This window comes from Nerophis ophidion, linkage group LG19, assembly GCF_033978795.1.
Source record: "Nerophis ophidion isolate RoL-2023_Sa linkage group LG19, RoL_Noph_v1.0, whole genome shotgun sequence".
Lineage (NCBI taxonomy): Eukaryota > Metazoa > Chordata > Actinopteri > Syngnathiformes > Syngnathidae > Nerophis > Nerophis ophidion.
In genome coordinates this window covers 2,035,522-2,062,427 of record NC_084629.1, presented here as the reverse complement: position 1 = coordinate 2,062,427, position 26,906 = coordinate 2,035,522, and the positions used below count along the sequence as shown (strand labels likewise).

Here is a 26,906-nt window from a genome sequence, read left to right as displayed (position 1 = left end):
TACATCTAACACCATTTTTCCAACTCAAATGGAAACGGGGTTTGTAGTTTTGTAACACCATTCATGTAAAAATGTTAAAAGTCCCTCTGCTGTTTGCAACTATAAATGTAATAATGTCCTCTTGTGATATTCAACCAAGGATTAGTGGTTTTCACAACAACAACAAAATTAAAAAAGGTGATTATGAAGAGTCGAACAATAAATCTATTTATAAATAAATCGATTAAAACATTCAACTAATTTGACCTGTGCTCAGCAAATTTGCCTTCCAGAAGACAGGCTGCGATTCAACATTGTTTTAAAAGGCAATCGATTGATTTTTATCGAAAGTAGAAAAAAGAAAACATTGGATTTAAGAACAGGAGACTTTTGGATGAGGTTCAGCACTTTACATGATGAGGACTTTAAACGTTGTTCAAGTCTGTCTGTGATGTCATCACCTTCAGTCATCTAAGCAACAACGCTGATAACTACGATGGCTTAGGAAGGTCACAACCAATGCAAAACCATATCAAAAAGCAACAACTTGCAGATAATTTTGTATGAGGTTCAACAATTTAAATCAGGGGTGCCCACACTTTTTCTGCAGGCGAGCTACTTTTCAATGGACCAACTCGAGGGGTTCTACCTCATTTATATATATCATTTATATTTATTTATTTATGAAAGAGACATTTTTGTAAACAAGTTAAATGTGTTTAATGATAATACAAGCATGTGTAACACATATAGATGTCTTTCTTTCACCAAGACAAGAATATAAGTTGGTGTATTACCTGATTCTGATGACTTGCATTGATTGGAATCAGACAGTAATGATGATAACGCCCACATTTTCAAATGGAGGAGAAAAAAAGTTGTCCTTTCTGTACAATACCACATGAAAGTGGTTGGTTTTTGGCATCTAATTCATCCAGCTTCCATACACTTTACAAGAAAAACATTGGCGGCAAATTCCGTAGCTTGCTTGATTGACATTCACGGCACCCGAGGGTCTTGTGAGATGACGCTGGCTGCTGCCAGTTCATTATTATGAAAAAATGACAGAGAGGAAGGCCAGAAACACTTTTTATTTCAACAGACTTTCGCGCCGTCCCTTCCGTCAAAACTCTAAAGGCCGACTGCACATTTCCTATCTTCACAATAAAAGCCCTGCTTCATGCTGCCTGCGCTAACAAAATAAGAGTCTCGGAAAGCTGGCGTGCACAAGTGATGTGCACGCCAGCTTTCCGAGACTCTGTATTTAGTTAGCGCAGGCAGCATGAAGCAGGGCTTTTATTGTGAAGATAGGAAATGTGCAGTCGGCCTTTAGAGTTTTGACGGAAGGTACGGCGCGAGAGTCTGTTGAAATAAAAAGTGTTTCTGGCCTTCCTCTCGGTCATATTTTCATAATAATGATCTTGCAGCAGCCAGCGTCATCTCACAAGACCCTCCGGTACCGTGAATGTCATTTAAGTGACGTCTTGGTGAAGATTGATGATCACTCATTTTTAGGTCTATTTTTTTTAAAAGCCTGGCTGGAGATGGACTGACACACCCCCCGCGGTCGACTGGTAGCTCGCCATCGACGTAATGGGCACCCCTGCTTTAAAAGATAAGGACTTTAAACGTTGTTCAAGTCTGTCTGCCCCTCTGTGACGTCATCACCTTCAGTAATCTAAGCAAGAAAGGCAGATAACTACGATGGCTAAGGAAGGTCACAACAAATGCAAACGCGGCAAAACGATATCAAAAGTCAACAACTTGCAGATACGGCACGATCCAATATCGTATTCAAAGCTGCTTGAGGCCATGATACTGAACAGCGCGTATTCTAAAACATTTGGTTTAAAATTGTTTCTTATTTAAACACGATTTTTGATTCTTACTGATTATCGCAATGTATTATTTGAAGTGAAGTGAATTCTATTTATATAGCGCTTTTTCTCTAGTGACTCAAAGCACTTTACATAGTGAAACCCAATACCTAAGTTACATTTAAAGCAGTGTGGGTGGCACTGGGAGCAGGTGGGTAAAGTGTCTTGCCCAAGGACACAACGGCAGTGACTAGGATGGCACAAGCGGGAATCGAACCTGCAACCCTCAAGTTGCTGGCACGGCCCACTCTACCAACCGAGCTAAACCGCCCCATTTGGTATAGTAATTATAACATTTTCAAAATAGGTTCGTTTTTTTCGCTTTTTGTCGCTCACGTGTAAACATGGCGAGTAAGCAGAGAAATGGGCTAAAAACATATATTTTTTTAAATGTTTTGTTTAAAAAAGTAAAAACAAACCATTTAAAAATCTATTTTTGAAAATGATGAATTGTGAATGTGAGTGTTGTCTGTCTATCTGTGCTGGCCCTGCGATGAGGTGGCGACTTGTCCAGGGTGTACCCCGCCTTCCGCCCGATTGTAGCTGAGATAGGCGCCAGCGACCCCGAAAGGGAATAAGCGGTAGAAAATGGATGGATGGATGGATGGAATTGATTTAGAATTGGAACAAATAAGAATGCTTAATTTAGGACCAAACAATTGTAGAATATCCATCCATCCATCCATTTTCTACCGCTTATTCCCTTTCGGGGTCGCGGGGGGCGCCGGCGCCTATCTCAGCTACAATTGGGCGGAAGGCGGGGTACACCCTGGACAAGTCGCCACCTCATCACAGGGCCAACACAGATAGACAGACAACATTCACACACTAGGGACCATTTAGTGTTGCCAATCAACCTATCCCCAGGTGCATGTCTTTGGAGGTGGGAGGGGCCTATCCCCAGGTGCATGTCTTTGGAGGTGGGAGGGGCCTATCCCCAGGTGCATGTCTTTGGAGGTGGGAGGGGCCTATCCCCAGGTGCATGTCTTTGGAGGTGGGAGGGGCCTATCCCCAGGTGCATGTCTTTGGAGGTGGGAGGGGCCTATCCCCAGGTGCATGTCTTTGGAAGTGGGAGGGGCCTATCCCCAGGTGCATGTCTTTGGAGGTGGGAGGGGCCTATCCCCAGGTGCATGTCTTTTTAGGTGGGAGGGGCCTACCCCCAGGTGCATGTCTTTGGAGGTGGGAGGGGCCTATCCCCAGGTACATGTCTTTTTAGGTGGGAGGGGCCTACCCCCAGGTGCATGTCTTTGGAGGTGGGAGGGGCCTATCCCCAGGTGCATGTCTTTGGAGGTGGGAGGGGCTTATCCCCAGGTGCATGTCTTTTTAGGTGGGAGGGGCCTACCCCCAGGTGCATGTCTTTGGAGGTGGGAGGGGCCTACCCCCAGGTGCATGTCTTTTTAGGTGGGAGGGGCCTACCCCCAGGTGCATGTCTTTAGAGGTGGGAGGGGCCTATCCCCAGGTGCATGTCTTTTTAGGTGGGAGGGGCCTACCCCCAGGTGCATGTCTTTTTAGGTGGGAGGGGCCTATCCCCAGGTACATGTCTTTTTAGGTGGGAGGGGCCTATCCCCAGGTGCATGTCTTTGGAGGTGGGAGGGGCCTATCCCCAGGTGCATGTCTTTGGAGGTGGGAGGGGCCTATCCCCAGGTGCATGTCTTTGGAGGTGGGAGGGGCCTATCCCCAGGTGCATGTCTTTGGAGGTGGGAGGGGCCTATCCCCAGGTGCATGTCTTTGGAGGTGGGAGGGGCCTATCCCCAGGTGCATGTCTTTGGAGGTGGGAGGGGCCTATCCCCAGGTACATGTCTTTGGAGGTGGGAGGGGCCTATCCCCAGGTACATGTCTTTGGAGGTGGGAGGGGCCTATCCCCAGGTGCATGTCTTTTTAGGTGGGAGGGGCCTATCCCCAGGTACATGTCTTTGGAGTTGGGAGGGGCCTACCCCCAGGTACATGTCTTTGGAGGTGGGAGGGGCCTATCCCCAGGTGCATGTCTTTGGAGGTGGGAGGGGCCTATCCCCAGGTGCATGTCTTTGGAGGTGGGAGGGGCCTATCCCCAGGTACATGTCTTTGGAGGTGGGAGGGGCCTATCCCCAGGTACATGTCTTTGGAGGTGGGAGGGGCCTATCCCCAGGTGCATGTCTTTTTAGGTGGGAGGGGCCTATCCCCAGGTACATGTCTTTGGAGTTGGGAGGGGCCTACCCCCAGGTACATGTCTTTGGAGGTGGGAGGGGCCTATCCCCAGGTGCATGTCTTTTTAGGTGGGAGGGGCCTATCCCCAGGTGCATGTCTTTGGAGGTGGGAGGGGCCTATCCCCAGGTGCATGTCTTTGGAGGTGGGAGGGGCCTATCCCCAGGTGCATGTCTTTGGAGAGACATGCAAACTCCACACAGAAAGATCCCAAGCCCGGGATTGAACTCAGGACTACTCAGGACCTTCATATTGTGAGGCACATGCACTAACCCCTGTACCGCCGTGCTGCCCCTAATGCTAACAATGTAAACAAAAGTGAGGTTTTTTTCAAAACCAAATTGTTCCTGCTACTTTTATAGTCTCTTTGTTTGGCCGCAAAAACACCAGCAGCAGGTTTTGAGTGACACTCACCCTGTAGGCCTTCACGAAGCGTACAAACACAGGAAAGAAGACGGACGGCGGCGTAGTTTTTGAACTCTCCCCAAAGAACTTCACTGCCTCCTCGAAGGCATCCTTTGGAACAAAGACAAGCGATTGGTTGGTGTTTGTGTCCGCACTTTAGCTTGCTGTCATCATGGTGGCGCGGGCAGCCTTACCTGTGCGATCTTGGCGTCATCCTGCAGCTTTTTCAGCTTGCTCTCGTTGTGCATGATGAAATCCTTGAGCATGGTGTTGTGGCCGTGCATGCTGTACTCTCTCTTGGTCAGCTCCATGCCTCTGTGCAGCTCCTTCACATCCAGCAGGACGTTGTCCAGCGACACTGTGAACATTAGAAGACTTCAGTGTGCAGGCGATACAAACCCCGTTTCCATATGAGTTGGGAAATGGTGTTAGATGTAAATATAAACAGAATACAATGATTTGCAAATCCTTTTCAAGCCATATTCAGTTGAATATGCTACAAAGACAACATATTTCATGTTCAAACTGATAAACATTTTTTTTTTTGTTGCAAATAATCATTAACTTTAGAATTTAAAGCCAGCAACATGTGACAAAGAAGTTGGGAAAGGTGCCAATGAATACTGATGAAGTTGAGGAATGCTCATCAAACACTTATTTGGAACATCCCACAGGTGTGCAGGCTAGTTGGGAACAGGTGGGTGCCATGATTGGGTAATAAAAGCACCTTCCATGAAATGCTAAGTAATTCACAAACAAAGATGGGGCGAGGGTCACCACTTTGTAAGCAAATTGTCGAACAGTTTTAGAACAACATTTCTCAACGAGCTATTGCAAGGAATTTAGGGATTTTACCATCTACGGTCTGTAAAATCATCAAAAGGTTCAGAGAATCTGGAGAAATCACTGCACGTAAGCGATGATATTACGGATTTTTGATCCCTTAGTCGGTACTGCATCAAAAACCGACATCAGTGTATAAAGGATATCACCACATGGGTTCAGGAACACTTCATAAAACCCCTGCCAGTAACTACAGTTGGTCGCTACATCTGTAAGTGCAAGTTAAAACTCTACAATGCAAAGCCAAACCCATTTATCAACAACACCCAGGAACACCGCCGGCTTCCCTGGGCCCGACCTCAGCTAAGATGGACTGATGCAAAGTGGAAAGGTGTTCTGTGGTCTGACGAGTCCACATTTCCAATTATATTTGGAAACTGTGGATGTGGTGTCCTCCAGAACAAAGAGGAAAATAACCATTTGGATTGTTACAGGCGCAAAGTTCAAAAGCCAGCATGTGTGATGGTATGGAGGTGTATTAGTGCCCAAGGCATAGTAGGTAACTTATACATCTGTGAAGGCACCATTAATGCTGAAAGGTCCATACAGGTTTTGGAGCAACATATGTTGTCATCCAAGCAACGTTATCATGGACACCCCTGCTTATTTCAGCAAGACAATGCCAAGCCACGTGTTACAACAGCGTGGTTTCGTAGTAAAAGAGTGTGGGTACTTTCCTGGCCCGCCTGCAGTCCAGACCTGTCTCCCATCGAAAATGTGTGGCGCATTTATGAAGCGTAAAATAGGACAGAGGAGACCCCGGACTGTTGAAGGACTGAAGCTCTACATAAAACAAGAATGGGAAAGAATTCCACTTTCAGAGCTTCAACAATTAGTTTCCTCAGTTCCCAAACGTTTATTGAGTGTTGTTAAAAGAAAAGGTGATGTAACACAGTGGTGAACATGCCCTTTCCCAACTACTTTGGCACGTGTTGCAGCCATGAAATTGTAAGTTAATTATTATTTGCAAAAAAAAAAAGTAAAGTTTATGAGTTTGAACATGAAATATGTTGTCTTTGTAGCATATTCAACTGAATATGGCTTGAAAGGGATTTGCAAATCATTGTATTCTGTTTATATTTACATCTAACACAATTTCCCAACTCATATGGAAACGGGGTTTGTACTACAGGAGAAATGACCACAATGCATAGCTATGAATGGAAAGTAGGGTCTACTCGTTTCAAGAGTTGGTCCTCCGCCCTGTAGTCACGTTAGGAGCGTTTTACCAATCATTTAGGACAGGGGTGTCCAAACTTTTACCACAAAGGGCCGTACACGGAAAAATTTAAGCATGTGGGGGCCATTTTGATATTTTTCATTTTCAAACCATAACAAAATATATGGATTTTTTTTTTAATCCTTAGGGCTCCTGGGGAGCATAGAAGGTCTCAGTCACTAAAATGTTAAAAATAAGTCAAATTATTATGTTTTTATTTTATTTAATGCTTACAGTAAATCTCTATATCAACTTTAGGTTGATATAAAGTAAAACAAATTAGGTTTTATGCCTTTTCTGTCAAAGACAACTTTGTTTTTTATAGTAAAACTGAAATATGCAGTATTTAGATAGATAGATAGATAGATAGATAGATAGATAGATGGATAGATAGATGGATAGATAGAACTTTATGGATTCCTTCAGGAGAGTTCCTTAATTTAGCAATTAAAGCCCTCAAAGATCAATAATGCAGGACACCATTGATTTTAATTATTTAATATTTTACATGTACTCATGTATCAGTGACAGGTGCGTAGATGGCCCACCTGGGCCTTGTTATCTAATCACCTGTCGCTCTGTTATAAGCAGCAGCCAGGAGGAGAGAATGGGTTGGGGCTGGAAATACAATTGCTGGAAAGCAACTGAGAGACTTATTGAAAAATAAAACAATATTGTAACCCTGAAACAGGCTCTCATGTCGGTGCTTGGTGGTCTGAAGAACCCCCAGGAGGGCAAGCCCCACACTAACCAATAATAAGTAAATAAATAAAATGATAAATGGGTTGTACTTGTATAGCGCTTTTCTACCTTCAAGGTACTCAAAGCGCTTTGACACTACTTCCACATTTACACACACATTCACACACTGATGGAGGGAGCTGCCATGCAAGGCGCCAACCAGCACCCATCAGGAGCAAGGGTGAAGTGTCTTGCTCAGGACACAACGGACGTGACGAGGTTGGTACTAGGTGGGATTTGAACCAGGGACCCTCGGGTTGCGCACGGCCACTCTTCCACTGCGCCACTGTTAACTTCTTACCATTAACGCAACTTCTTGAACAGGTGCGGTAGGAAACGGATGGATGGATTAAAAATGCATGAGAATGTTTTATATTTTGAACACTGTGATTACAAGTGGAATTATTTGTTACTTATCGTGTTAAGCAATGTCAGCTCAGATTTATCCGAGAGCCAGATGCAGTCATCAAAAGAGCCACAGGTTCCCTCCCCCTGATCTACGTTGTAGGTTGTCACTGAAGGCATGACAACTATGAATGAACACATGTGGAGTTATGTAACTCACAAAAAAAGGTGAAGTAACTGAAAACATGTTTTAGAATCTAGTTTCTTCAAAATAGCCACCCTTTCCTTTGAATACTTCTTTGCACACTGTAGTACAGGGGTGCCCATTACGTCGATCTCGGAGGGTGTCAGTCCATCTCAAGCCAGGCATTAAAAAATAGACATAAAAATGAGCAATCATCAATCATACCAAGACTTCCCTTTTGTCAGTTGTTTGACATTCTCGGCACCCGAGGATCTTGTGAGATGACGCTGGCTGCTGCCAGCTCATATTTAAGAAAAAAATCACTAACAGGGCGGACGCAGAGAAACACATTTTATTTCTAGAGACTCCGTACCTACTGTCAAAACTCTAAAGAGCGACTGCACACTTCCTGTCTTCACCATAAAAGACCTGTTACATCCTGCCTGTGCTAACAAAATAAGAGTCTCAGAAAGCTAGCGTGCACAAGCTAGCAAGCTACGGAGTTTGATGCCAATGTACTCTTTCTCACTTGCTTGCCCACCCGCACACTCACTGACGTCACTCACCTGCTGCCAGACATTAAAGGGCCACACACATATGCTACTCTCATAACAAAGTGTTTAAAAAGGAGTATGCAAGTTGGACAAATGAGATGCCAAATCCAACCACTTTCATGTGGTATTGGACAGAAAGGAGGACTTTTTTCTTCCTGCATTTGAAAATGTGGACGTTATCATCATCACTGTCTGATTCCAATCAATGCAAGTCATCAGAATCAGGTAATACACCAACTTATATTCTTGTCTTGGTGAAAGAAAGGAATCTATGTGTGTTAAACATGCTTGTATTATCATTAAACACATTTAACTTGTTAAATGTCTTTTTCATAAATAAATAAATATAAATTATAAATAGGAATGAGGTAGATCTCCTCGACTTGGTCAATTGCAAAGTAGCTCGCCTGCAGAAAAAGTGTGAGCGCCCCTGCTCTAAAAGCATTCTCTCAATGAGCCTCAAGCAAAGTGAAAACCAATACCAAACCATTACCTCTAGAAGTTCATCGAATGCCAAGCGTGTGCAAAGCAGTAATCAGAGCAAAGGAACTAAGGATCTAGAATATATAAAACATTTTTTCAGTTACTTCACCTTTTTTTGTTAAGTACATAACTCCACATGTGTTCAGTCATAGTTTTGAAGCCTTCAGTGATAAACTACAGTCATGAAAATAAAGAAAACGCATTCAATGAGGTGTGTCCAAACTTTTGGCCTGTGCTGTATATTAAATGACAAAATAGTGTTATTTTAATGTAATAATCGTCCTTCAATGTGTAAATTACATTTCCACATACCCTGCATTCATAGATGCCAGCGTCAAAAAGTGCCCGGACTCATTTTAGCATCATGCCTGGCAGAGCAGAGTGTTGTGTAGGCGTCCACACCTGTGCCATTTAATAATAAAAAGCGAAGTGGTCTTAAACCCGCGCCGAGGACTTCATGGAAGTGAAACTAAGTCAAATGAGGCGACAGCCTGACGCAGCCTGGGAATTTTTTTTCCAATGCCAGTCGTGGTCATTGAGCTCAGTGCTCATACAAAATGGACTCTGGCATGGACGGGAGGGAAGATGCGCTTCACTGGGCTTCAAGACGAGCCGCAGATGTGAAAGTGCATGACTTGATGTACGGCGCCACCCTGCTTTATAACTTTTAATAATGCAAACATTCACCCTTATTTAATATTGGCAGCCAAAATCCTGATTCAAATTAAATGAATTGTGCAACCCTAAGAGGCTTTGCGGCGTCTTGGCTGGGTGAGCAGGTGTCGGACACCTCAGTCACCTTGGACGTATCCTCGCTCATCCATGCGGACTGGACACTGGCCGAGAGTGGAGTCGGCTGTCTTGGTTGCTTTGTTGGGTCTGCTCCTGTCTCTGGCCATGCTCCCCCCACCCCAGCAGACGATGGCATGGAACACCGCAGAGGCCACCACAGTGGATATGTTTCTTTTACTTTTTATTCATAGCTGTATGTAGAAGTGTCTGCTTGTATCTGCTGCTTTAATGTCTTTAATGTCCTTTGTCTTCTTTGATGTTTGATGTTTCCCTCTTACACGCATGTGAGAGGGATGTGTACTATGGCTATGAGTTGTTTTTTCCCTTGGCCTCAGTCTGCACCCCCTCTCCAGGGCCCAGGCTACGACCGATTATTTTATTTTATTTTAATCTTCTATTTTTTTCTCCCATTCCCCCCCTTGTTTACCCGTATCACATCTTTTTTGTAAGGGGCGCTGGAAGCCGGCAGACCCGTCAGCGATCCTGTTCTGTCTCCCTGTAATGTTTGTCTGATCTTGAATGGGATTGTGCTGAAAATTTTAATTTTCCTGAAGGAACTCTCCCGATGGAATAAATAAAGTACTATCTAATCTAATCTAATCTAACACAAGCCGTTTGAAGCACCATTAGAGCGCAGTCCTGGCTTTAACATTATATATGCGGTTGTTTAGTCCAGTGGTTCTCAACCTTTTTTCAGTGATGTACCCCCTGTGAACATTTCTATTAATTCAAGTACCCCCTAATCAGAGCAAAGCATTTTTGTTGAAAAAAAGAGATCAAGAAGTAAAATACAGCACTATGTCATCAGTTTCTGATGTATTAAATTGCATAAAAGTGCAAAATATTGCTCATTTTTAGTGGTCTTTCTTGAACTATTTGGAAAAAAGTTTTAAAATTACTAAAAACTTGTTGAAAAATAAACAAGTGATTCAATTACACATAAAGATTTCTACACATAGAAGTAATCATCAACTTAAAGTGTCCTTTTTAGGGATTGTAATAGAGATTTGTCTGGATTCTAAAAAATTCTTTACAAAAAAAGAAATCTTTAACATCAATATTTATGGAACATGTCCACAAAAAAATCTAGCTGTCAACACTGAATATTGCATTGTTGTATTTCTTTTCAGTTTATGAACTTACATTCATATTTTGTTGAAGTGTTATATCAATAAATATATTTATAAAGGATTTTTCAATTGTTGCTATTTTTACAATATTTTTAAAATATCTCACGTACCCCTTGGCATACCTTCAAGTACCCCCGTTTGAGAACCACTGGTTTAGGGTATTTCCAGTGAGGGTTGGACTCCGCCAAGGCTGTCCTTTGTCACCCATTCTGTTCATAACTTTTATGGACAGAATTTCTAGGTGCAGTCAAGGCGTTGAGGGGTTCCGGTTTGGTGACCGCAAGATTAGGTCTCTGCTTTTTGCAGATGATGTGGTCCTGATGGCTTCATCTGACCGGGATCTTCAGCTCTCACTGGATCGGTTCGCAGCCGAGTGTGAAGCGACCGGAATGAGAATCAGCACCTCCAAGTCCGAGTCCATGGTTCTCGCCCAAAAAAGGGTGGAATGCCGTCTCCGGGTTGGGGAGGAGACCCTGCCCCAAGTGGAGGAGTTCAAGTACCTAGGAGTCTTGTTCACGAGTGAGAGAAGAGTGGATCGTGAGATCGACAGGCGGATCGGTGCGGCGTCTTCAGTAATGCGGACGTTGTACCGATCCGTTGTGGTGAAGAAGGAGCTGAGCCGGAAGGCAAAGCCCTCAATTTAACCGTCGATCTACGTTCCCATCCTCACCTATGGTCATGAGCTTTGGGTCATGACCAAAAGGATAAGATCACGGGTACAAGCGGCCCAAATGAGTTTGGGTCTCTCCCTTAGAGATAGGGTGAGAAGCTCTGCCATCCGGGAGGAACTCAAAGTAAAGCCGCTGCTCCTCCACATGGAGAGGAGCCAGATGAGGTGGTTCGGGCATCTGGTCAGGATGCCACCCGAACGCCTCCCTAGGGAGGTGTTTAGGGCACGTCCAGCTGGTAGGAGGCCACGGGGAAGACCCAGGACACGTTGGGAAGACTATGTCTCCCGGCTGGCCTGGGAACGCCTCGGGATCCCCCGGGAAGAGCTAGACGAAGTGGCTGGGGAGAGGGAAGTCTGGGCTTCCCTGCTTAGGCTGTTGCCCCCGCGACCCGACCTCGGATAAGCGGAAGATGATGGATGGATGGATGGATGGATGTTTTAGGGTAACAACCACATGGATCAGGTCAACTTAGATACACGCTGCATATATGTTCAATAACTATTGAAATTTGAGCCTTGCAGGCTTCAGATTGATTATTAACTTGTAGAATCAAACCCTAGTAATATTAAAGACCAAATAGCCTAAAGTGCACACTGCAAAAAGTCAGTGTACAAAACCAAGAAAAAAACTACAAAAAATTGTGGTATTTTAAGCAAAATTATCTGCCAATAGAAAAATAACATTTGGCTTGTCGATACTTTCCAAAAAAAACTAAAATTAGCTAACTTTAACAAACCCAAAGACACCCTAAAATAAGTATATTCTCACCAGTAACAAGTGCACTTTTCTTGGTAGGAAAAAAAAAGACCTTTTTGCTCAATATGCTGAAAAATATTCTTAAATTAAGTAAATGCTAGTGCCATTATCTTGACATAATGATATGTACTCAGCATTACATTTCTTTACACCAGCAAACTTATACTAAAAACTCATTTTTGTTCTTAATGGAAAGGCAACAAGGCAAGCTTGTTACTCTCGGGGTCTACTAGCCGCTCAGGCAAATCATATGGTCTAAAAATGCATTTTTCCTTCGATAACATGACATCATTGCACCAAGTGCCCGCTGTTTCAGTCAATTAGTGCACATATATGCAGCCCGGCCCCCGGCCAAATGTATTTTTATTGTAATTTTGAAGAATTTTTCTGAATGTGCATGAACTATTTCTGTTCAAAACTGTTTGAAATGTTAAATGTTTAACTATTAACTGTCAGTTTACTGTACTGTGCCGACTAGTGATTTAGGGCTATATAAGTAAACATTGATTGATTGATTGATTGACTGTACTACTATATGAGTACCTATTTTCTATTGTTTCATTGAAAATAAAACGGCAAAGTCCATTTGGCTGTCATCTGTTTTAATTATGAGACACAATTGTGTCAAAGTCCATCCATCCATCCATTTTCTACCGCTTATTCCCTTTCGGGGTTGCGGGTGGCGCTGGCGCCTATCTCAGCTACAATCGGGCGGAAGGCGGGGTACACCCTGGACAAGTCGCCACCTCCTCACAGGGCCAACACAGATAGACAGACAACATTCACACACTAGGGACCATTTAGTGTTGCCAATCAACCTATCCCCAGGTGCATGTCTTTGGAGGTGGGAGGGGCCTATCCCCAGGTGCATGTCTTTGGAGGTGGGAGGGGCCTATCCCCAGGTGCATGTCTTTGGAAGTGGGAGGAAGCCGGAGTACCCGGAGGGAACCCACGCATTCACGGGGAGAACATGCAAACTCCACACAGAAAGATCCCGAGCCTGGATTTGAACCCAGGACTGCAGGACCTTCGTATTGTGAGGCAGACGCACTAACCCCTCTTCCACCGTGAAGCCCTGTGTCAAAGTCATGATATTGTTTTTTCAAACTTGAAATAAGAAATTTTAAATAAATGGGTTGTACTTGTATAGCGCTTTTCTACCTTCAAGGTACTCAAAGCGCTTTGACACTACTTCCACATTCACACACACACTGATGGAGGGAGCTGCCATGCAAGGCGCCAACCAGCACCCATCAGGAGCAAGGGTGAAGTGTCTTGCTCAAGGACACAACGGACGTGACGAGGTCAGTACTAGGACTGGCCCACTCTCCCACTGTGCCACGCCGTCCCTATTACTATTATTATTATTATTACTTTGAAAAAGTAAAGGCGGTATAGCTCGGAGGCTTCACGGTGGCAGAGGGGTTAGTGCGTCTGCCTCACAATACGAAGGTCCTGCAGTTCTGGGTTCAAATCCAGGCTCGGGATCTTTCTGTGTGGAGTTTGCATGTTCTCCCCGTGACTGCGTGGGTTCCCTCCGGGTACTCCGGCTTCCTCCCACCTCCAAAGACATACACCTGGGGATAGACCCCTCCCACCTCCAAAGACATGTACCTGGGGATAGGCCCCTCCCACCTCCAAAGACATGTACCTGGGGATAGGCCCCTCCCACCTCCAAAGACATGCACCTGGGGATAGGCCCCTCCCACCTCCAAAGACATGCACCTGGGGATAGGCCCCTCCCACTTCCAAAGACATGCACCTGGGGGTAGGCCCCTCCCACCTCCAAAGACATGCACCTGGGGATAGGCCCCTCCCACCTCCAAAGACATGCACCTGGGGATAGGCCCCTCCCACCTCCAAAGACATGCACCTGGGGATAGGCCCCTCCCACTTCCAAAGACATGCACCTGGGGGTAGGCCCCTCCCACCTCCAAAGACATGCACCTGGGGATAGGCCCCTCCCACTTCCAAAGACATGCACCTGGGGGTAGGCCCCTCCCACCTCCAAAGACATGCACCTGGGGATAGGTTGATTGGCAACACTAAATTGGCCCTAGTGTGTGAATGTTGTCTGTCTATCTGTGTTGTCCCTGCGATGAGGTGGCGACTTGTCCAGGGTGTACCCCGCCTTCCGCCCGATTGTAGGTGACATAGGCGCCAGCGCCCACCGCGACCCCAAAAGGTAATAAGCGGTAGAAAATGGATGGATGGATGGTATAGCTCGGTTGGTAGAGCGGCCGTGCCAGCAACTTGAGGGTTGCAGGTTCGATCCCCGCTTCCACCATCCTAGTCACTGCCGTTGTGTCCTTGGGCAAGACACTTACCCACCTGCTCCCAGTGCCACCCACACTGGTTTAAATGTACAAATTAGATATTGGGTTTCACTATGTAAAGCGCTTTGAGTCACTAGAGAAAAAGCGCTATATAAATACAATTCACTTCACTTGTGAGGGTTGATGGCACAGCTTTGCAACACTTGATATTCTAGTTTCAAGCATGTTTCACTCAATATAGGTCATCAAATTTTAGCAACAAGCTGTAATATCTTACTGGGATCATTTAGGACCAAAACCCTTAAAACAAGTAAAAGATTAACATAGAGTGCCATCTCCGGGTTGGGGAGGAGACCCTGCCCCAAGTGGAGGAGTTCAAGTACCTAGGAGTCTTGTTCACGAGTGGGGGAAGAGTGGATGGTGAGATCGACAGGCGGATCGGTGCGGCGTCTTCAGTAATGCGGACGTTGTACCGATCCGTTGTGGTGAAGAAGGAGCTGAGCCGGAAGGCAAAGCTCTCAATTTACCGGTCGATCTACGTTCCCATCCTCACCTATGGTCATGAGCTTTGGGTCATGACCGAAAGGATAAGATCACGGGTACAAGCGGCCCAAATGAGTTTCCAGGTCTCTCCCTTAGAGATAGGGTGAGAAGCTCTGCCATCCGGGAGGAACTCAAAGTAAAGCCGCTGCTCCTCCACATGGAGAGGAGCCAGATGAGGTGGTTCGGGCATCTGGTCAGGATGCCACCCGAACGCCTCCCTAGGGAGGTGTTTAGGGCACGTCCAACCGGTAGGAGGCCACGGGGAAGACCCAGGACACGTTGGGAAGACTATGTCTCCCGGCTGGCCTGGGAACGCCTCGGGATCCCCCGGGAAGAGCTAGACGAAGTGGCTGGGGAGAGGGAAGTCTGGGTTTCCCTGCTTAGGCTGCTGCCCCCGCGACCCGACCTCGGATAAGCGGAAGATGATGGATGGATTAACATAGAATCTGCTTAGTGAGAACAATTATCTTATCAGACGGAAAATGAGCAAATATCACCCTTATACAAACCAGGTTAAACCCAGATTTCGATCTAACAAAGGTCTTAACTCATTCTCTTTCTATGCCACATCAATGTGGAATGCACTCCCAACAGGTATAAAAGTAAGTGCATCTCTATATTCCTTCAAAAGCGCTCTAAAACAACACCTCCAGGCAACTTCAACACTTTACTAATACCCTCCTCCATTCACATCCCATCTCCCCGGATTATAAACAACTCAAATGTACTTCTAATGTATATACTTGTTCTTATGCTATGTGAACTCACTATGTTCTCTGCTGGCTGTACATATCCTACTAAGTAAGACCTACACTGTTTCAATGTCCACATTTCTCTGTTGATGCAATTGTTGATGACTGAAGTACTGATATCAACCAAAGCTCCGGGATTGTAAATAATGTAAATAATTCAATGTACATACTATGATGATTAACTTGTGTGATGACTGTATTATGTTGATAGTATATATTTGTGCCATGAATTGATTAACGTGGACCCCGACTTAAACAAGTTGAAAAACTTATTGGGGTGTTACCATTTAGTGGTCAATTGTACGGAATATGTACTGTACTGTGCAATCTATTAATAAAAGTATCAATCAATCAATCAAAATGTGAGATATTTAATCTTACTTAGATTTCAGTTTTTGCAGTGCAGTGGCTATGTGAGAGCGTGATGGACGTGTTCCTTCCCAAAGAAGCTCACCTGCAGCAGCTTTCTCCACGTAGTGAAGCTCGTTGTAGAAAAGACAGACCTGGCTGTATTTCTCCTTCACCACGTTGGCGATGTAGTGTAACAACGTTATCTTGCGGTCTGTCGATTTGGTGTCCAGCAGCTGCAAAGCAAAAGAAAAATGTTGGGAGATACTGCATTGTCAATGATGGGTGCTGGAATAAAAACTCACCAGGTCTAAACTTTGCAGCTTGAATCCATAGACTGCGCCCCTTTTGCTGCTGTTCATGTAGTTTCCAAGTGCTAAAATAATCTGCAGGACGGAAATAAACATGAGATAGTTGGTTTCCCTGTAGTGGTGACGTTGGTGAATTAAAGTCCTACTGAAAGCCACTACTAGCGACCACGCAGTCTGATAGTTTATATATCAATGATGAAATATTAACATTGCAACACATGCCAATACGGCCGCTTTAGTTTACTAAATTGCAATTTCAAATTTCCCGCAAAGTGTCCTGTTGAAAACGTCGCGGAATGATGACACTTATGTTGACCCTTGCTTGTGATGTTATTGGTTGGAGCACCACTCACTGCTAAAAGTCGTCTGCTTTAATCGCATAATTACACAGTAATTTGGACATCTGTGTTGCTGAATCTTTTGCAAATTGTTCAATTAATAATAGAGACGTCAAAGAAGAATGCTGTTGTTGGAAAGCGGTGGATTGCGGCTGCCTTTAGCAACCAAAACACAGCCGGTGTTTCTTTGTTTGTTGTGAAGCTTTAATATGGAACAGAGCGGTCAAGCGAACATGTTTTCTCTACCGCAGGTTTCGGTGAGAAAATTGTGGTAATACGTCGGCTCTTACCGGAGACATGAGCGGAGCTTGCGTCCTCCTGCGGCTGTCAAAGAGGCAGCTGCGACTTTCTTGGCTCCTCCATGGCGTCCATCAGAGACACTGGCTGTCACCACACCCCTCCGACTTTCAGGTATGACTATATAATCTCACTAAAACACTAGTATAAGCAGATAAGGGATTTTCCAGAATGATCCTAGCAAATGTGTCTAATAACATCTGAATCGCTCCCACTGCCGTAGCCTTTTTTGTTTTCTTTCTAGTGCTTCACTCTAACTTTCCTCATCCAGGAATCTTTCATCCTCGCTCAAATTAATGGGGAAATCGTCGCTTTCTCGGTCCGAATCACTCCTGCTGCTGGTGGCTATGATTGTAAACAATGTGAGGAGCCCTACAACCCGTGACGTCACGTGCACATCGTCTGCTACTTCCGGTACAGTCAAAGCTTTTTTATTAGCGACCAAAAAATGCGAACTTTATGTTCTCTACTAAATCCTTTCAGCAAAAATATGGCAATATCGCGAAATGATCAAGTATGACACAGAATGGAGCTGCTATCCCCGTTTAAGTAAGAAAATCTAATTTCAGTAGGCCTTTAAAGTTTCAGTCACCACAGGAAAGGTAATAAACTCATCAAAAGTGAAGTTATTTTTGGTCTATCATAAAGCTCATGCAGCACACAACAACCATTCATCTGAAGACAAGGAGCTCACGTACCTCTAGTATTTTTTTCAGCTTCTGTGACGACTTGATGGACACGGATGCAGCGATGACTGCATGAAGTTGCTGTCAGAAAATGAAAGTAAGTACATTCGGTGTAAGTTCATGAAGCCCACGTCTGGGGTCTAACAAAACAAACCAACCGGCGTTAACATCTGCAAACTCTCTGTGAAGTTCCCAATGAAGGCCATGATAGTCATCTTCTGCATGAGCCGCTCGATCTTACTGAACTGCATCATGAAGCGGTCCTCGTCCGTCAGGCTCTCCACTGGCTTACGCTCCTTCTCGAACTGACGCATTGTTTTCACCTCGTTCTCCGTGGGCTGGAAGCGCATGAGGCACTCGACGAAGTCCACCGGCAGGGTCCGCAGGTCGATCCTGAGAGGAGGAATCATCTTGCATTCATTTACAGCGAAAACTTCCATGTTGCCTGGGAGTCCTTTTTCTAAAAACGTTTTCAAAAATCCTCCTTTAGATTAGATCAGTGGTTCTCAAATGGGGGTACGCGGACCCCTGGGGGTACTTGAAGGTATGCCAAGGGGTACGGGAGATTTTTTTAAATATTCTAAAAATAGCAACAATTCAAAACTCCTTTATAAATATATTTATTGAATAATACTTCAACAAAATACGAATGTAAGTTCATAAACTGTGAAAAGAAATGCAACAATGCAATATTCAGTGTTGACAGCTACATTTTTTTGTGGACATGTTCCATAAATATTGATGTTAAAGATGTATTTTTTTGTTAAGAAATATTTAGAATTAAGTTGATGAATCCAGATGGATCTCTATTACAATCCCCAAAGAGGGCACTTTAAGTTGATGATTACTTCTATGTGTAAAAATCTTTATTTATAATTGAATCCCTTCTTTGATTTTTAACAAGTTTTTAGCTTTTTTATATATCTTTTTTTCCAAATAGTTAAAAAAAGACCACTATAAATGAGCTTTATTTATAATTAAATCACTTGTTTATTTTTCAAGAAGTTTTTTGTTTTTTTTATATCTTTTTTTCCAAATAGTTCAAAAAAGACCACTACAAATGAGCTTTATTTATTATTAAATCACTTGTTTATTTTTCAACAAGTTTTTAGTTATTTTTATAATTTTTTTTCCAAATAGTTGAAGAAAGACCACTACAAATGAGCTTTATTTATAATTGAATCACTTGTTTATTTTTCAACAAGTTTTTAGTTATTTTTATATCTTTTTTTCCAAATAGTTCAAAAAAGGCCACTACAAATTAGCTTTATTTATAATTGAATCACTTGTTTGATTTTCAACAAGTTTTTTGTTGTTTTTTTATATCTTTTTTTCCAAATAGTTCAAAAAAGACCACTACAAATGAGCTTTATTTATAATTAAATCACTTGTCTGATTTTCAACAAGTTTTTAGTTTTTTTATATCTTTTTTTCCAAATAGTTGAAAAAAGACCACTATAAATGAGCGTTATTTGTAATTGAATCACTTGTTTGATTTTCAACAAGTTTTTTGTTTTGTTTTTTATATCTTTTTTTCCAAATAGTTCAAAAAAGACCACTACAAATGAGCTTTATTTATAATTAAATCACTTGTTTATTTTTCAACAAGTTTTTTGTTTTTTTTTGTTTTTTTCCAAATAGTTCAAAAAAGACCACTACAAATGAGCTTTATTTATAATTAAATAAGTTTTTAGTTATTTTTGTATATTTTTTTCCAAATAGTTGAAGAAAGACCACTACAAATGAGCTTTATTTATAATTAAATCACTTGTTTATTTTTCAACAAGTTTTTAGTTATCTTTTAATATTTTTTTCCAAATAGTTGAAGAAAGACCACTACAAATGAGCTTTATTTATAATTGAATCACTTGTTTGATTTTCAACAAGTTTTTTGTTTTTTGTATATATTTTTTTCCAAATAGTTCAATAAATGAGCTTTATTTATAATTAAATCACTTGTTTATTTTTCAAGAAGTTTTTAGTTATTTTTATATATATTTTTCCAAATAGTTGAAGAAAAACCACTACAAATAAGCAATATTTTGCACTGTTGGACAATTGAATAAATCAGAAAGTGATGACATAGTGCTGTATTTTACTTCTTTATCTCTTTTTTTCAACCAAAAATGCTTTGCTCTGATTAGGGGGTACTTGAATTAGGGGGTACATCACTGAGAAAAGGTTGAGAACCACTGCTGTACTGCATTGACTTACAACTGAATGGCCTTGCAGATCTCCTCTGGCGTCTTGCCCACTTTCCTCAGCGTGATAGCCAGGTTCTTCGCCCGGTTGGAGTCCAGCAGCGTCACCTTGTTCGGTCCTTTCTGAATGACCTGCTTGCTCATGGTGAACTCCATCGACTGGCCCTGGGCTTTCGTCTTGAACATCTCCTCGAACTCATCCACATTCAGGTCCTAAGATTCCAGCAAACAAATCAGATGGGTGAGGCCAGAAAAGGGGCATAAAGATGGTCACCTCGAGTATCCTTTCATCGTCGATCTCATTGAAGACTGTCCCGTTGATCTGGTTGGGTTTCAGTGCAACCCAGTTGAAGACTGGCATGCGGAACTTTGTTTTGATGGGTTTCTTGATTTTAACAGCTGGAGAGGAAATGGAGAAGTCAATAAAGCCGCTTTCTAATGCTGGAATGTGCACACTCACACCCGTGCGGCGACAATCGGGGGAATAGGGACCATGTATCAGGGAGTGGTGACAAAAACTGTTCACATTTGACAAGATAAGCATCCTCTGAGTAATAAACAGGATTAAGCAAGACTATTATTTTCATACGGGGTGTGACGTGGGCTACAGCTGCAAACACACGGTCATTTTCTTTCTCGGACCACATTGAAAGCATCCAAGGATCACTCTGTAAATCATGCATTATGCGGGCTCTCTTGTGGGAGAGATTAGGAGGCTTTATTGACTCTCCAGCGGATCCATCAATGCTGACATTTCAGGTGGGCGGAGCAGGCCAGGTAATATAGGGAGCGGTGTTTTGTGCATGCAATCCACACTTTTTGAGACATGGCAACACACAAAACAGAACATCACACAATACTCTACCAAGACGGAAGGTGAAATCATGCAGAATGTTTGAAACGTGGTATTTTTTTTTCTGCTCCCAAATATGTATGTTTGGACATCTATTAGAATTTGATCGAACTATTAAAAGTCCCACACATTTTGAAGCAGGGGTGTCCAAAGTTTGACCCGGGGCTAATTTTTTAATTGTCAGTGGCACATTGACATAGTGAATATTTTTTAAATAAATTAAAAAGTCAAACAAAAGAGCAAACAGGAGCAAAATTTTACGAGAAAAAGTTGAAAATGTTGAAGCTAGTAAGTAACACAAGGATGCGATTTAAAATAAAAAATATATATATAATATATATATACTGTATATATAAATTATATATATATATATACATATATACACATAAACATATATACACATATAGATATATACATACATATACACACATATATATATACACATATATACATACATACATACATATATATATATATATATATATATAATCTACTTGTTTTGAAAGTGACTATACCAAAATACCCAGCATTCACTGATTTTCATTAGTGTGTGGCCCTTAGTGAAAAATGTTTGGACATCCCTGTTTTTTAAAGCATGTGACTCCTGATAGTGCTCAAACCAGTTGATAGCCAGAAAGAAAATACCGACTTCAAAGCTTGTAGGAAAGGGGGAGGGACAGAAGCAAAGGGATAAAAGATAAAAGATTACAACAAAAAAAAACACAGAACCTACAGAACAGTTTGATGGGTCCCTCTGGTTGGCAGAAAGGAAACAATTCAAAGAGTTTACAGAATTAGTGAAGATTTGACACAACAATAATGATAATGAATACAACTACAGCCAAAGCAGAATTAATGGTGAAAATAAAAAAACAATAAAATAATCTTTTGTGTATCACTATTAATTAGCGACGGACATGACTGCAATAAACTAATTTCCGCAAAGTAGGAATCATTAATTATAAATGGAATATTTTCATTGCTCGTTCTTTTCATCCAATATAGTAATGCTGCCTGGCAGCTACGATACTGAACAGCCCGCTCTGATTACTTTGGTTTTATCTAGTCTCCAATAACTACTAGAAGTTTTGATATTAGATATATTAGTTGAGTTTGATATTTTTATGTTTGAAAATTAAAAGGGGTCGTCGATTTTTTTTCTACATTTAAAACACTTCTTTGTGGTCTCTGTAACATTTAGAAAATGTTTCTCTTCAGAATGCACTGTTTTGTGAGCGGTCTTATCTACATGCCTCCACTTTGATGTTATCTTCTCTACGCTATCGTTGTCGCAGTTTTTAAGTTTTCATACAAAGTCTCCTGACAGATGTTTGAACTTTGTGCTACTTTGTGCTTGGAATGGCAATAGTGGAGGATATGTGTACATGAAGTTAAAGTTAAAGTACCAATGATTGTCTCACACACACACTTTAGGTGTGGTAACATTTGTCCTCTGCTCCCCTCGCCTGGGAGGTGAGGGGAGCAGTGAGCAGCAGCAGTGGCCACGCCCGGGAATCATTTTTGGTGATTCAACCCCTAATTCCAACGCTTGATGCTGAGTGCAAAGCAGGGAGGTAATGGCTCCCATTTTTATAGTCTTTGGTATGACTCTGCCGGGGCGGTATAGCTCGGTTGGTAGAGCAGCCGTGCCAGCAACTTGAGGGTTGCAGGTTCAATCCCCGCTTCCACCATCCTAGTCACTGCTGTTGTGTCCTTGAGCAAGACACTTTACCCACCTGCTCCCAGTGCCACCAACACTGCTTTAAATGTAAAAATTAGATATTGGGTTTCACTATGTAAAGCGCTTTGAGTCACTAGAGAAAAAGCGCTATATAAATATAATTCACTTCACTTCCGAGGTTTGAACTCACAACCTACCGATCTCAGGGCGGACACTAACCAGTAGGCCACTGAGTAGGGATGAAGGAGCTTATTGACTAGCACAGAGTTGGACTACAATGGCGGACGCGCGCAAGGCACTCTGGGTACATTTCTACCATATATGGATAATCCGCTGATTTCACACCAGGTAAAAACGCCACTAAATGATGAACATTCCAAACAGCTCGCTTTGCAGAAGTAGGAAAGAAGGCAATATTATTTTATAAACATATCCGCAATGCTTCCATGGTTTAATTTCAAATATATTCGCGACGTATTCAGATCCCAAATACACAAAAACAGGTACAAGTAGGTAGGAAAAATTGGTTTTGTATAATAGGGGCCCTTTAATGGTGGAATGCCATCTCCGGGTTGGGGAGGAGACCCTGCCCCAAGTGGAGGAGTTCAAGTACCTAGGAGTCTTGTTCACGAGTGAGGGAAGAGTGGATCGTGAGATCGACAGGCGGACCGGTGCGGCGTCTTCAGTAATGCGGACGCTGTATCGATCCGTTGTGGTGAAGAAGGAGCTAAGCCGGAAGGCAAAGCTCTCAATTTACCGGTCAATCTACGTTCCCATCCTCACCTATGGTCATGAGCTTTGGGTCATGACCGAAAGGATAAGATCACGGGTACAAGCGGCCCAAATGAGTTTCCTCCGCCGTGTGGCGGGTCTCTCCCTTAGAGATAGGGTGAGAAGGAACTCAAAGTAAAGCCGCTGCTCCTCCACATCGAGAGGAGCCAGATGAGGTGGTTTCGAGCATCTGGTCAGGATGCCACCCGTCCAGCTGGTAGGAGGCCACGGGGAAGACCCAGGACACGTTGGGAAGACTATGTCTCCCGGCTGGCCTGGGAACGCCTCGGGATCCCCCGGGAAGAGCTAGACGAAGTTGCTGGGGAGAGGGAAGTCTGGGCTTCCCTGCTTAGGCTGTTGCCCCCGCGACCCGACCTCGGATAAGCGGAAGATGGATGGATGGATGGGCCCTTTAATTTAGGCGAAACATTTAGTAAAATATGCTTAAAAAAACCAAAAGAAAACAAAAATATGCATTGTGGTAAAGCGACAATATTTGAAGCCCATTGTGGCGAGGGCGGCTGTATATTAACGAGCTTAATTACTACATTAAAAAGCAGTAAGGAGTCCTTTATCTTTTTCACATTGACTTCATCTGTGTCAATCTATTTACAAAATAAAAGTTATTTTTTAATAACATAAATATTATAGCTGCTACTTTAAAGCTGGGAGGGTTTTCTGGGTGCCAGGAGGTCAACAAAAGTAGAAAGTTGAAAAAAAGGCACAACAGTAAAGCAGTAGTGGAAGAATTTAGAGGTATTCTGTAGGTAATTACTAATAAAGCTTTGTCATGAAAAGAACAGCACGACCGTTAAAAATCAGAGTCTGGCTTTAAAATGCTTGATTATTCGACAGCTTTATGCAGGACTTTTTGTGTTCCATTTCCACTTCGTTTTACTTACCGGCTAAACCGGAGTTCATGATGACAGTGGGGGTGCCACAGCCGGGCAGTGGAGGCGCTGCAGGGGGGGGCGGAGGCGGCAGGGGGGCTGACATGTGTGAAGTGGCTCCTGTAGGTGGAAGTGGAGGTGGGGGCGGTGGTGGTGGGGGAGGAGCTGCTGGAGTAGGCGTGGTCGATGAAGGTCCATTTGATACTGGAGAGGACGACAGGAAGGATGGTGATGATGGTATTATTTCAGCATACATGTCTTTTTTTTTATGTCAGCTATCATGTGATATGCTGGTAATTAGTTTTGTTTACTAATTAAAGTCCTACTGAAAGCCACTACTAGCGACCACGCAGTCTGATAGTTTATATATCAATGATGAAATATTAACATTGCAACACATGACGCTTTAGTTTACTAAATTACAATTTTAAATTTCCCGCGAAGTGTCCTGTTGAAAACGTCGCGGAATGATGAAGCGTGCATTTGACGTCTCGGGTTGTAGCGGACATTATTTTCCAGGCCGATCCCAGCTAAAAGTAGTCTGCTTTAATCGCATAATCAAACAGTATTCTGGACATCTGTGTTGCTGAATCTTTTGCAATGTGTTCAATTAATAATAAAGTCAAAGTAGAAAGATGGAGGTGGGAAGCTTTAGCCTTTAGCCACACAAACACACGGTGTTTCCTTGTTTAAAATTCCCGAATGTGAAGCTTTACTACGGATCAGAGCGGTCAAGCGAACATGGATCCCGACCAAATGTCAACCGGCAGTTTTCGGTGAGAAAATCGTGGTAATAAGTCAGCTCTTACCGGAGACGTCAGCGGAGCTTCATCCTGCTGCAGCGTGTGACTTCCCTCAGAGACACTGGGTCAACACACCCTTCTGATTTTCAGGTACTGTATAATCTCACTAAAACAAGATAAGGGATTTTCCGGAATTATCCTAGTAAATGTGTCTAATAACATCTGAATCGCTCCCACTGCAATCGGCTTTTTTTTTCTAGTTCTTCACTCTAAATTTCCTCATCCACGAATCTTTCATCTTCGCTCAAATTAATGGGGAAATTGTCGCTTTCTCGGTCCGAATAGCTCTAGCTGCTGCTGGCTATTATTTTAAACAATGTGAGCTATAAGTAGTCTGCTTTAATCGCATAATCAAACAGTATTCTGGACATCTGTGTTGCTGAATCTTTTGCAATTTGTTCAATTAATAATGAAGTCAAAGTAGAAAGACGGAGGTGGGAAGCTTTTAGCCTTTAGCCACACAAACACACGGTGTTTCCTTGTTTAAAATTCCCGAATGTGAAGCTTTACTATGGATCCCGACCAAATGTCAACCAGTTAGTTTTCGGTGAGAAAATCGTGGTAATAAGCCAGCTCTTACCGGAGAAATCAGCGGAGCTTTGTCCTGCTGCAGCGCTTGACTTCCCTCAGAGACACTGGGTCAACACACCCTTCCGACTTTCAGGTACTGTATAATCTCACTAAAACAATAGGCAGATAAGGGATTTTCCAGAATAATCCTAGTAAATGTGTCTAATAACATCTGAATCGCCTTTTTTTTTTTTTTTCTAGTTTTTCACTCTAAATTTCCTCATCCACGATTCTTTCATCCTCGCTCAAATTAATGGGGAAATTGTCGCTTTCTCGGTCCTAATAGCTCTAGCTGCTGCTGGCTGATATTGTAAACAATGTGAGGGTGTGAGGAGCCCTACAACCCGTGACGTCACGCGCACATCGTCTGCTACTTCCAGTAAAGGCAAGGCTTTTTTTATTAGCGACCAAAAGTTGCGAACTTTATCGACGATGTTCTCTACTAAATCCTTTCAGCAAAAATATGGCGAAATGATGAAGTATGACACATAGAATGGACCTGCTATCCCTGCTTAGATAAGAAAATCTCATTTCAGTAGGCCTTAAATATTGTGTATATTTAGCTGACAGCATTCAAGCGTACACTTACATGTGCCATTCTCTGGCAATGGAGGGGCCGGAGGTGGTGGAGGTAGGGTGGCACCCGCCGCGTCTCCAACGGGGCCAACATTTCCCCTGGTGCCAGGCAACCCTTCCATACCGCCGGGTGGTGATGTGGCCAGAATGGAGATGTCGCCGTTTCCCTTTTTGTGGATCCTGATGGAGCCCTGCTTCTCCAGCTCGTGGATCTTCTTCTCCAAGTGACTCTGTCGCTGAATGGCCTCGTCCTTCTCTTTTAGGACCTGCCTTAGCGAGTGCAGCTTCCCGCTCGTGTCTTTGTAAGCGTCCTGTGCGGGTACGTTGACGGGTTAATTTGTGTGGCGTTTCATCACTTAGGGATGCATTCATTGGACACTTCATTAGGTACTCCTGCAGAATCTAGGAGTGAGCTCTAATTTAGGCAAAGAACAGGTTCATAAAAAGTGTTAAAAAGACATTTTGGATGGAATAGTACAATTTAATTTAACAACACTAACTGTGATTGTGTATCCATGAGGAGAAAATGGAAAATGCATTAGAAAAAAAAAAACTTGGGGCAGGAAATGAGCTGAGCCACATCCCCGCTGGAACAATTACATATTGACTACTTTGCTCCCTTGATCTAAAATCCAATCATTTCCCATTAAGCACTAAATGATTCCTTTCTCTGGTACACATTTGGGTTTTCAACGAGATAAGCAATTATCCAAATCCTAATTACCAACAAAACCTAATGATAAATAAATAAATAAATGGGTTGTACTTGTATAGCGCTTTTCTACCTTCAAGGTACTCAAAGCGCTTTGACACTACTTCCACATTCACACACACATTCACACACTGACAC

General features: G+C 43.0%; 1 protein-coding gene and 1 long non-coding RNA gene across 6 annotated transcripts in view; one reads left to right on the top strand and one right to left on the bottom strand.

Annotated features, from left to right (window-relative positions):
- LOC133537876 (uncharacterized) overlaps window positions 1–17,480 on the top strand; it is a 44,270-nt gene extending 26,790 nt beyond the window's left edge. Inside the window, exons 4-5 of the long non-coding RNA XR_009802868.1 lie at window positions 16,980–17,139; window positions 17,297–17,480. This is a non-coding gene — a long non-coding RNA (uncharacterized LOC133537876). The remainder of the gene's footprint in view (window positions 1–16,979; window positions 17,140–17,296) is intronic.
- The window catches only part of fmnl2a (formin-like 2a), a 187,905-nt gene that overhangs the window by 19,220 nt on the left and 141,779 nt on the right, over window positions 1–26,906 (bottom strand). For 3 of the 5 annotated variants that reach the window (XM_061878975.1, XM_061878974.1, XM_061878978.1), the window contains 11 exons: window positions 26,070–26,367; window positions 24,120–24,311; window positions 21,499–21,519; window positions 20,187–20,311; window positions 19,926–20,125; window positions 17,870–18,104; window positions 17,724–17,792; window positions 16,385–16,465; window positions 16,186–16,315; window positions 4,637–4,800; window positions 4,452–4,553 (listed from right to left, as the gene is read on the bottom strand). In XM_061878975.1, the coding sequence (XP_061734959.1) occupies window positions 4,452–4,553; window positions 4,637–4,800; window positions 16,186–16,315; window positions 16,385–16,465; window positions 17,724–17,792; window positions 17,870–18,104; window positions 19,926–20,125; window positions 20,187–20,311; window positions 21,499–21,519; window positions 24,120–24,311; window positions 26,070–26,367 (1,617 nt within the window). The remainder of the gene's footprint in view (window positions 1–4,451; window positions 4,554–4,636; window positions 4,801–16,185; window positions 16,316–16,384; window positions 16,466–17,723; window positions 17,793–17,869; window positions 18,105–19,925; window positions 20,126–20,186; window positions 20,312–21,498; window positions 21,520–24,119; window positions 24,312–26,069; window positions 26,368–26,906) is intronic. The other 2 variants (XM_061878976.1, XM_061878977.1) reach the window with 1 other exon arrangement.